The sequence below is a fragment of the Cnephaeus nilssonii genome (genome assembly GCF_951640355.1).
Source record: "Cnephaeus nilssonii genome assembly, chromosome: 20".
NCBI classification, from domain to species: domain Eukaryota; kingdom Metazoa; phylum Chordata; class Mammalia; order Chiroptera; family Vespertilionidae; genus Cnephaeus; species Cnephaeus nilssonii.
The window spans coordinates 26,541,985-26,554,077 of record NC_137091.1 but is presented as its reverse complement, the minus strand read 5'-3'; the positions used below and the strand labels follow the sequence as shown (position 1 = coordinate 26,554,077).

The following is a 12,093-nucleotide window of genomic DNA, read 5'->3' as shown; positions in this document are numbered from 1 at the left end:
AGAACCCCTCACTGCTCTAGACAGTGGGATCTGTGTGAGTCTGGCCTCATCCAGGCCCACACGGAGGGCGCGACACCTGCCAGAAGTCACATACCACATGCCCCACAACCACACGCATGCTCCCTCATGCCAGCCTGCCCCTCGCAGACCTCATCGTTACCTGCAGTCCCTGCTGATTAGGACCCTTAAAGAACACTGCAGTGGGGGGTGGGGGGGGGAGGGTATCCCCTCAGGGCATCTCACTGACAACAGGTGGCTGAAAACATGGCCCTAAGAGTCCCCGCCCAAGGCCCAAAGGCCCGCTCGCTCATTCCTAAGCTCTTTACCCCAGAATTGGCTTTTCCGGTCGCTTTACAAACACACCAACACAGCCGCCTCCCACAGGACTGCCAGAGCATGATCAAAAACACCAATGGGGCCACATCATCCTCTTCTCGAAACCGTTTAATGGATCCCACCAGACAATGTCCGAACACCTGAGCCAGACCGCCACCCGCAGAGCTGGCTGCCGCTCGTTACCACTACATGGCAAACGTAACAGCAGCAGCGCCCGAGGGTCAAATGCCCATCCGTGCGACTGCGTTGAACCCTTCTGGCATATTCCCTCCTTCATTCATTCCCAACTATCACTGTGTGGAGTGGGCACCTATGTTATGCCCAATCTATAGATAAGGGAATTCAATCTCAGAAAACAGATGTAACTTGCCCACGGTCACACAGCAAAGCTCACCGAACGCTGCTCGACTCAGTGGCACAACGTAGACTCCAGGAGGAGGTGAGTCTCACCTGATTACTGCTGTGTCTCTAGTACCTCGAACAGGCCTGGCAGAGTAGGCATTCAAAAATGGGAGGGAGGGAGGGTGGAGGGAGGGAGGGAGGGAGTAGGGAGGGAGGGAAAATGGATTGGAAGGAAGGTTGTAGAACAGTATATGTCAAACCTAGCTAATTACCATGATCAACTGGGAGTCTATTAACTACAGTGCTCAGTCCCAACCAACCTCGGCAGTGACACCATCCTTAGCCACCCCAGGGAGAAGGGGGAATTGCTTTCAGTTAACTGAGAGGGAGAACTACCTGGCCTGGATTTCAGGAGCCAAATCCTGCCTGGTGCCCCTCAGAACGGGCTTCAGGAGAAGGTTCCAGCAGCCTATGCTTTCGAAAGCCCCCAGGTGTTTCTCATGGTCAACAGGACCCATCCACTCAGCGTGGCACACCTGTATTTACTGTCAGTGCCCTGCAGCCTCCTCCTCCTCCCCTCCCCCCTCCCCCACTGCAGCTGCACCAGGTTTCTGAGCCACCTGAGAGGTCGAGTGTGGCCAAAGCAAACAAAGATGGGAAGAAAGCTGGCTGCTTCCACATAGTTTCAAAGCGGGGCTTCGGGCTCTGGGCCCTCCGAGGCCCCCTTGGCTCCAAAGCGAGGAGCAACCTTGGGGAAGCTGTTTAATCCCACACATGACAAGAGAAATCAAATGAGGAATGACACCAAGCTACCTGACTCTACCTGTGAATGGCCCAGTTCAGAACCGCATCACCGTGTGGAGGAAGGCGTGGGGAGCCGGTCCTCTCACACACCGCACGGGCTGCTGTGGGGTGTTGTCAAACTCCCAAAGTTAATGAATACTCTTTAACTCGGGAGTCACTCTTATAGGAAGTTGTCCTTCGGATATCCCCATACAGGTATAGAAAATACAATGCACGGATAACCCTCATGCACGGCGGGTGGGAATGTAAAAACGGTGCAGCCAGTTGGAAGTTCCTAAAACGATTAAACACAGACAACACTCCTACGCATATACCCAAGAGAAACGAAAGCATGCGGCCACACAAAAACGTGCACATCGACGTTCATGGCAGCACTGTTCCTAATCGCCAAACAGTGGCAGCAACTCCGTGAACGAGTGGATACCCAAACGGTGGAAAATCCATGCAATGGGATGGTATTCAGCCATAAAAAGGAAAGAGGTGTGACACGTGCCACAAGGTGGACCAACCTTGGAAACATGATGCCAAGTGGAAGGAGCCAGACACAAAAGGCCACAATCCTAGTTCAAGGAAAGGTCCGGGTCAGGGAAATCCCGAGAGGCAGAAAGTAGATGAGTGGTTGCTCAGAGCAGGGAGAGGATAGGGAATAGAGGGTGATGCCTCATGGGCTTGGGGATTCTTTCTGAGGTGATGAAAATGTTCTAAAATTGACTATGGTGGTGGTGGCACATATCTGTGAATAGACTAAAAACCATGGAGTTGTTCATTTTAAATGAGTGAATTGCATAGTGTGTGAATTGTATGGTACCTGAATCATAAAACTAAAAGAAGAAGGGGAAGGGGTAGGGGAAGAAGATGAGGAATAGAAGGGGAAGAGGAAGAATGCAAATGTAGCAAAAGACCAGGAAGAGTCCATGTCCCTCTCTAGGGGTTACACTGTTACCTGCAGCCAGAATGCTATGTGGCCCTGAAAGAAGGCAGATCAATGTGCTGATAACAAACCACCTCCAAAATAATTATGAAGTCTAAAGAAAAAGAAACCAGGGGGCAGAAGTGTATGCAGTAGGTACCCACGTGTGTAAAAAACATGACACACATTCACGAGCATAGAGTACTGTAAGATAAACCAACTTGATAATGAGCTTGCCTGTGAAGCATGGGATGAGGGCTGAGGAAGAGAGACATTTATGAAATTTTTTTGTTTTTTCCCCCCAAGTATACATTTCAATTTTTCAATAAAAAAGTAGTCAAGCTCTGGCCACTGTTGCTCAGTGGTTAAGAGCATCGGCCCATGCCCCAAAGGGTCGTAGGTTCGATTCCTGATGACAGGCATGTATCTGAGTTATGGGTTACAACCTCAGCCCCAGTCAGGGTGTGTGCAGAGGCAACCAATCAATGTGTCACTCTCACATCAACGTTTCGCGCTCTCTCTCTTTCCCCGCTCCTCCTTTCCACTGTCTCTAAAAATCCATGGGAAAAAATATCCTCAGGTGAGGATTAACATTTTTTTTAAAGTCGTCAATAATACTTTAAATGCAAATTAAAACAAGTCTCTGCAACTGAAACTTGCTTAATTAAGTCTCCTCACTCTGTTAAAAAACAGTCTTAGAAACTTCAGGAACTGAGCCAATTGCCTCATCTAAGGGGGGATGGGGAAGGGAAGACACCTCCACCAGAACCAGAACCTCATCTGAAAGCTGCAGAGCATGCTCTGTCCACAGGAGCTACAGTAAAGGCCTCTCTCTGTGTGGTTTGCAGTGAAATGAAACAGACATGTATCAGGCTACCAAGCTCTGCGTTTCCACAAACTCTGGCCTGTTAGACCCTAAGAGGGCAGAGAGCTTGACCATCGACAGGAACCAAAGGACCCTAATGCTGTCAGACTGAGCACAGCGCCTGCTGGCCCAGGTGAGCTGTCTGGGTGTCATTTCCAAGTTGGCCTTAGAAGACACTGGCTGAACTTCTCCCACCTGCTCTAAACCCCATCAGAGACCCAGACGAAGTGGCCACACTTCCATTTTTAGAACAGAAGAAGGTATCAAAACAACAACGGCAGTGACAAGTGAAGGCAGGAAGGTGAGAAGCCGCACAGGCCAGGCCACAGGGAGGCAGGCCCACACTGCCCTGCCCAGGAGGTACTCACGGAAGCCCTCGATCTTGTCGGCCGTCTTACTCCACGCCACCTGCCGTGTCTCCATGATCACCTGGACGGTTCTGCGCTCCGGGGTGGACTTGCGGAAGCTGAACACGGTCATCACGGTGCCCAGCTCCAGGGCTCTCTTGATCTGACTCTTCTCATATTCCGGAAGGGCGTCCACGTTGACCATGGTGGTCATTGTTGGCCACTCCAGGGAGGAGGAGGAGGAGTGAGGAACAGGGAGGCTGGAGGGCAGGATAGAGGAATGTGAATTGGCTTTAGTTAGCTGAGGAGGATTTAGGTAACAGGGCTTGGACTTTCAGAGCCAAATCCTGTCTCACGCCCACGAGGACGCGTTTTAGGAGAAGATCCTAGTGGCAGCGAATTGCTGGCCGCTCAGACCCACACCGAGGTTTAAATGGAAGTGGCGGTATGGGAGGACACCCCTGACCTCAATGGCCCAACCGTCACCCAGGCTTTGAATAACCAAATCGCCCCAGCCTGGCCGAGAGCCCCTCCCTCCCCACACACTTTCATGCTGTAGAATATTTGAATAGTCAAAGCAGCCCAGGTTGGCTCCCAGCCCTCATCCCCAACACCGGCATCCTTTTCTATCCTGCCTAGAAATTTCTAACCATCCCTTGATTTCCTAAACGAAGTTGGAAGCAGAAGAAGGAAAACAAAACTTCAGAATGTGTCCGTGGAGACCTCTGCATGGAAATGGGGCCAACAGGGCAGAAAACCTTGGGGCCCGGCAGCCTCAAGTTCAAGTGCTGGTGTAGGTTCCTGCTGACTGCATGGCCCTGGGCAGGCTGTGTGACCTCTGCAAGCCTCAGAGGCTTCCTTTCTTAGAAAGCTTGGGATGCGATGTCACCAGCAAAGCTCAGCATACAGCAGGTGAACTTGATCACCACCTATTCCCACAAACAGCCGATGTTTAGAAGATTCTAGTGGCAATGAATTGTGTGGCCAGAGAGGCGCTAGGGCCCCAAATCTCAGGGCCTTCCTTGTCTGGCCTCTCTCACAACCACACCCAACCCAACAGCAAATCCAGAAACCCATCTCGCCCCTCACCGGTTCTTCCAAGATCTTATACTTGGACTAGAGGCCTGGTGCATGAAATTCGTGCACGGGTAGGGTCCCTAGGCCTAGCTAGCGATCAGGGCTGATGTGTGGGGTAACCGGTGGGGTGATCGGGGGAGCCCCTGCTGGTACCCACCTTGGCTGGCCTGGCACCGCCCACTCATTGGCCCCAGCCCCCGCTGCTGCAGCCACCCAATGGGGCAATTGTGGGGGGGGGCGGCACTTGCACCCACCTTGGCTGGCCTGGAGCCTGCAGGCTGGGGGAAGCTCCTGCATTGAGCATCTGCCCCCTGGTGGTCAGTGCATGTCATAGCGACCGGTCATTCCACCAGTCGTTCCATTGTTCAATCAATTTGCATATTAGGCTTTTATTATATAGGATTATTCTAAGCACCTACTAACTGGTCTCCCTGCTTCTGCCCGCCTCCTACAGACAACTCACAGACCAGTAGCTAGAAGAATGCTTTCAGAAGAGGAGTGAAATCATGTCACTCCTCTGCTCAACCCTACAGTCCCTCCATGAGTCCTTGCTCTACACCCTCAATGCCCAATTCTGCCCCCCCAAACGTCCAAAGACACACTGCGTGCCACTCAGAGGGGACTTGAACTAAGGCTGGCCCTACACCAAGTCACTAAAGCCCCTGGGCCTCATTCCACATTTGTAAAGAGGAAAATAGATGAGAGGTTCTTATGAGGATTAAGCCAGAAAGTATGTCTTGGCCAAGCATGTCAGACATGTGGCCCACCAGCCGGGAGTTTGACATGTTTGGTCTTGGCCCTTAAAACAAGGATGCAAAGTCAGTGCTCCTGGGATGTAGCTATTGCTGAATCTATTGCCACCAGTTGTTCTGTGTTTCTTCCTTCCCTCCTTCCCGCCCTCCAAATCCCTTTAGGAGCCCACAGCTGTTACTCCGTAGAGAGGCAGGTTGTCAGCCAGGGCTTTCTTGGCCTCTACTCTGGCTCTGACTTGCCCAGAGTCTCCTGCCAAGATGCTCAAACTCAGGGCCTCAGTTTCCCCATCTGTAAAATGGGGATAATAGTGCTACCCTGAAGGGGTGCTGGGAGAATGAAAGCTACAATATATACGCAGCCCCCAGCACTTAGCAGGGCCTCCGATAATGTTAACCAGCCCGTTAGTCAATACCTTAATTGAGTGTCAACTCTACTGCCAAGCACTGAGCTGGGGACTAGTAAGCAAATGAGGGGGAAGTGGAGAGAGGCTACTGGGGAGGGGCCCTGAGTTTAGTCTGGGGTTAGGCCAGGAGCTTAGAGGGCTCAGAGAAAGCTTTTGAATCTAATTTTTTTTTTTTAAATGAAGCAGGAGGGAACAGTGTTCTCGGCAGAGGATCAGGCTTAAGCGAAGGCCCTGCAGCAGGACTAAGAGGGGGTGCCAAGAACGCTGCCTGAAGTGAACCTCCCGCCTCTTCACCCTCGAATCCAGGTCCAGGGGAGGAGCAAGGTGCCCATGGCCACTCGCACCCAGTAACTGCTAATTGGCCCTCCCAGGTGCCAGCACCTGCTACACCTGGTTCCTCTCATTCATCTCAATGAGAAATACAGGAAGTGAAAACAAGCCCGAAGGGGTGAAATGATGTGATCAAGGTCATGCAGACAAGGTCATGCACCAGGATTAGAACCCTGGTCTGGATCCCACACCTCTGCTCCTTCAGCACCTGCCTTCTGCAATCAGAATCCCACGGCAGAATTTGGCCAGACAGAAGCTTGTCCAAGGTCACAGAGCTGGGAAGTGGCAGGACCAGGGTTTGCACCTGGTCCCAGCTCCGCAGCTCTTTACCATGCGGACTCTGGATTTTCCCACTCCCAGGTCTCAAGTCCAACGTGCAGGAGGGCATACAGGGGATACACACACCCTGTCACACCTCCACTTTTGATTAAACCTGCCAGCCGGAGGCACTGGGGCTCTCCATTCTGTCTGACTCTGGCTCTGGGAGGCCCTCGGATTTAACCATCCTGGGGTTCTGGTTACTTCCAGCTCAAAACCCCAGCGGATTGGCTCCACCATAAACAAGCCTTCCGTGCTGCCTCGGGCCAAGAACTGGAAGGACATCCTCGCGGCCACAAGATCCTTGGAATCAAACACCAAAATGCAGCCAGCTCCCGACCCAGGTTTCTAGAGCTGGCAGGTCAGCATCTAAAGCAAGGAGGTCTCCGAGGCCTTGACCCCGGGGAGGCGCACCTAGCCATCAGAGGCAATTTCCATTTTGCTTCTGCTTTCAAAAAAAAAAAGGAAAGGAATAGCCTTGAAATCCCTTTTTTGTTCCTGTTTCTCATCTTCCCTCAGTAACTCTGTAAAATGATTTATGGTATAAATACAAACGTGGCTGAGATTCAACAAGAGGTTTCACCATTTCTACTTTTCATGTCCTTCTCTTCAAAATAAACTTCTGGGATTCAAGGAGCCAGCACCAGGAAGCAGGGGAGTTTTCTCCTCTTCTGCACATGTTAGGCCAGGACAGGATATTATACAAAATCCCAGGAAACAATTCTCTGTTAAAAATCAGCCGTCACACCCCTGAGAGGTGACCACCCCTTGTACCGCTTGAGGGATGTATTGCTGCCCTCACACCCACCCTGCAGCATCAGGACTTACGTTGTCACTGCAGACACAGGCAGTATCGGCCACTGCACGTATGGGTTCGGATTAGCTCAACATGGGAGCATCTAGTTATTTTAGGACAACATGTGAGCATCTAGTAAAACATGCAATGCTTTGATCCAATAATAATATATGTGCAGAAAGAAACACGAACAAAGATGTTCATGGAGGCACCACTTGTCACAGAAAAAGAGAAAAAACAACAACGCGGGAAACAACCTAACTGCCAATCAACTTGGGGGGGGCGGGAGTTTAGGTAAGAGTCCTGTCAATATATAATGAAACACACACCTTAAAGAACACACCATAGCTATTGGAGAGAATGAGAGTGAGTTATAAGCGATTTGATCTGCTGGAAAGGTCAAGAGAGATGAAAACGAGTTGCAAACCAGTCAGTATAAGATAACTACATTTCTAAAAGGCTGTTTACTTATAAGTCCAGGGAGAGCAGTTACTATGGGGGGCAGTGAAAGAGGGGAGAAAGGATGACAACATTTTATTAATTTAAGTGGTGACTTAATGGATGAGTTTTTCTTCTTTGTGTGTTACTGCTTTCTAAACTAAGAACTGTTTTCAGGTTGTCTCACTGGCCACTTTCCACTGACTCCACCCAGCAAAAGGGCTCTGCATGGGGGTGCCCGCTCTGCCTCTTCCAGAGAAGCCTCAGATGCTCAGAGTGTGGCGGTGGGGAGGGTGGGCGGGGGAGACAGCAGCACCACCGGGCAATTTCAGCATCAATGAAGCCTACAGCGGTTCTCTTCCTGAGCCGATCCACAGGTGGCGCGCACACCTTCGTCACAGGGTAAGTGCCTGGGACTGGCACAGACCCCGAAATCAGTGAGCCCGCCCTGAAGAACTGTAGCTAAGGTTGATGGCCTGAGCCCCACGCAGACACCTTACCCAGAGGGTGAGGAACTGGCCAGGTACGCTTTCAATAGTAAAGCCCCAGTTCTCAACACAGCCCTGGCGTGGAGCCCGGTGTCTAGAGGAAGAAACTCAACTTGCCCAGGACCACACAGCTGGAACTGAAATTCAAATGAAGTTGACTAAAAAGGCCACCTGTTCCCCCTTGAGCCACGTCAGCCCCCACACCCCACCATACTCTCTCAGTCTCATTCAAGAACGGGGTGCTCAGAGTCCCTCCCCAGCCTCCACCGAAATCCAGGCGCCAACCTCCAGTCCCAACGGGACCCATCTTTCCCTCCAATTCTTCCGCTATGGGGGTAATGACCTCTTTGGGATTCCAAAACAGAGCCAGGAAAACGCACAGACGACACACACAAGGATGCACCCGACTGTGGGGTGGAAGAGGGAACCGTGAATGCCCCACCCCCGCCCCCCAACGCGATCCTGGCCTCCCTCTCCTCGGGGAAGGGCTGCGCCTTCGCGGTATCGCGCCGCCGCCCCCCCCCCCTCCCTCCCGCCCTCCCTCCACCACCTGTGCAATACGGGGAAGTGCCGGGCCCGCCTGGCCGCGCGGAGTCGCCGAGCCCGAGGCACGGGGGTGGCCAAAACACGGCCCGACCCCACGCAGGACCCTGCGGCCACCGGAGCCCTGCATGTCACCGCCAGCGCTCGCTCGGCCGCCCGGGACCGCAAGCCGCGCCGCTTCCTCCGGGTTCCCATTCAAAGCCGGGACTGTCCCAGGGCGAAGTGGCACCAGCCCCGCGGGAGGAAGTGTCCGGTGACCGGGCCCGGACCCCTGCCGTCACCGCCCGGACCTCCGGCACCGCGGGTGCGGACCGAGACACCGCTCCCACCCCTGCCCGCGCCGGCTGCGCCCCAGCGCAGGTTCCCCCTGGACGCAGCCCTCCAGGAGCGGACCCCGCGGGCGCAGACCACCGGGCGCCCACGCGCGCTCCCACCAGGGCTGGCCACCCACCTGGCCGCGCCCCGCCGCGGGTCCCGGCTCCGGGGTCCCGCGCGCAGCCGCCCGCCGCGCTCCGGGCACTCCCTGCCGCTCACGCCCTCCGACGCGGACGCTGCTACTTCTGCTTTGGCCGCAGCCGCGCGCCACGTGACTCCTCCGGGGCCAACCCGCCCCCTCCCCCCCCCCCCGCGCCCGGCCCGCCCCCCCGCACCCCGAGGCGGGCCCTGCCCAGTCTGTGGCTCTGAGCACTCCCGCGGCGGACCTGGCAGGACTCTCCAGCCGAGGAAGAAACCCAGCCAGCAGGAGTGGAAGCGAAGTCTCTTGCAAGGTAGAGCGAAAATTTCCACATGGAGTAGCATTTATGGAGCGCCTACTGCATACACGTGTTTTACATACCTTTAATATACTCCTCATAATTACCGAGAATTGGCTGTTCATGGCCCTAATTTGAAATAGGCTGCGCTGGTATCTGACCACCTCTTAACTACCTGGGACAAGCCACTTCAATCCTCTCAGACTCATTTTCCCCATCTGTCGGACAGGATCAAAATAGTGCTGACCCCAAAAGTTTGTTGTAAGGAATGTAGGTTACCAGATGATTGAGCTTCCATTTTCCCAATGAGATTTTTTTTTTTTTATGGCTCACTTTATAAACTTCTAAGCATATAGATGACTTAGTTAAATGCCTAGTTATGGTAGTTGATTCATGTAGCTAGCCTATTTCGAGTCACATACTGTATGAGTATGATGTAACATATCTTTTGGAGAAATATATTGCTTTTTTCATTCTCTGGTTTCGTGAAGCAATGTTATTCAAGCTTTCATATGTATCTCTGCTACAAATGCCTTCGTGGTGACTAGAGCCAGCTTTAGGGTCACCTATAGAGCTGTGAGACAGACTCGTGTTTTACTCCTAAGTTGTTTGAGTTACATCTTTTGAATCTAAGAATGTTGTTGTGACTGAGAATGTTATATCTGAAGCCACAGGACTCATTTGCTGGCTTTCACAAACCTATGGATTCATTTCTTTCACTGCTCCTGTCTCAGGGTGTACCAGGACCCATCACCACAGATCACTTACTGCTCTGTTTTTTAAAAAGATCTTTGAAAGGCTTGTTATAACATCAACCACTTGGAACCACAGGGCCAATTTGCCAGGAATAATGGTCAAATCTGGATTGTATTTCTTTACCTTGTTTTTTGTTTGGGGTTTTTGTGGGGTTTTTTTTTTAGGACTTCAACTTATATTTCCACCCATCCTTTTAACAATTCTATTTTGTAATGTTATATAATGTACATGATGTATTAGTACAACCGTATATGTGCATAATTTGTTGTACAGAGAACATGGTGGATCTGCTGAGAAAAGGAGGCTGAGTGCAAACAGAACTTTGGGAGAGTTTATAGGAAGCCTTGGCTCCTCACCTCTGTCCAAACAGATGCTCATTCTGGCCAGAGTTTTCTCTGGTCCCCTGGGAGCAAGCAAGAAAAGAACATGTACAACATGCTTCCATTGAAAAACGCTCTTTTCGTCTATGGTTGCAAGCCTACAGTACTTTCCGAGTTAAAAATGTCTGTTGTATATAAGATAATGTTCATAGCAGACAGCAGCTTTTTTCATATTTTTAATTGCTTTTTTCTTTGCCTCATTTTTCACCCTCAGGTGAACAACGAATGGAATCCAGTGCAAGGAACAAGTGTTTGGGACTCCTCATCTCCTTTTTTCTCAAACTTCAACTTGGCTGTTCAAAATAAAATAATGAAGGCGGCAGCCCCGGTTCTGGAAGGACTTGAAGACAAAAATGACACTTCCTTTCCAGAGCATGATGGGTAGGGGGAGAAGTCACCCTGTATATTCAGGCATAGACTGCAGAAAGCCTGTCGTGGGTTGGCTACGGTATGACAGTAAGCAGGTGGGTGGTGGAAGCAGGATTTGCACCCAGGTCTGTCTGCTGCCAGAGTCCATGCACATGCAGGCCCGCTGCCCATCCCCAGCATTAATAGGAGGCATTCAGGCAGGGAGAAAGGAATTGGTAACCAATCCACAGACATTCACAAGTGGGTCAGGAAGTGACCTCAGAGGGTGGAGGGAACTTTCTTTTCCTTTTCATATAAAAAGAAAGAAGGGAAAGGGAGGATAACCTAAGAGAAAATAATCTTTTAACCATCATTGTTTCAACTTTAGATCCTGTGTCCCTCACAAGTCCTCATATATATACAAGTTTTTCCCCATAACTTTCTTCCATTTGCTAGCAACCATGATGCATTGGACCATCAGTCCCGCGGCACCTCAGTTTGCCTCTCTGCAAAATGGGTATAGGTAAAAACTTTACCTACCTCCCAGGGCGATTATAAGGATTAAATGAGACAGTGGAGGCAAAACAGGCATCTCAATTCAACCGTAAGGGCTATTTTTAATATTGTTACTGGGAAGTAAAAGCTCTGGGTGCAATGGGATGATGTGGACTTGGAGAACAGGAACACCTGAATTCAAGTCCAAGGTCTTTTACTTCCTTAGCTGTGTGACCTTGAGTTGGTCAGTTACCCTTTCTGAACCTCCCAACTTCCTCATCCAATCCACCTTTGGGACTCCACAACAGGGAAAACTATAGAGACAGAGCCCTTGCCAGGTGGTGCGGTTGGTTGGTGTGTCATCCTGTCCACTGAAAGTTGGCAGGTTCAATCCTTGGTCTGGGCACATACAGGAGGCAACCAATCAAAGTTTCTCTCTCACATCCGCGTTCTTCTCTCTCTCCCCTCGTCTCTCTCTAAAATCAATAAACATATCCTCGGTCGAGGATTTTAAAAATAGCTATAGAGACAGAAAGTAAAATAGCAGGTCGCCTAGGACTGAGGGGAGGGGGCGTTGGAAGGAGATGACCAAGGCTTTCTCTTTGGAGTGAG

General features: G+C 51.4%; 1 protein-coding gene across 1 annotated transcript in view; it reads right to left on the bottom strand.

Moving 5' to 3' along the window:
• Positions 1-9,291, bottom strand: part of PLCG2 (phospholipase C gamma 2) — a 137,176-nt gene extending 127,885 nt beyond the window's left edge. Inside the window, exons 1-2 of the mRNA XM_079799730.1 lie at positions 9,202-9,291; positions 3,626-3,864 (exon numbers count right to left, since the gene is read on the bottom strand). Coding sequence (XP_079655856.1) covers positions 3,626-3,818 — 193 coding nt within the window. The 5' untranslated portion in view covers positions 3,819-3,864; positions 9,202-9,291. The remainder of the gene's footprint in view (positions 1-3,625; positions 3,865-9,201) is intronic.
• Positions 9,292-12,093: the final 2,802 nt, after the last annotated feature.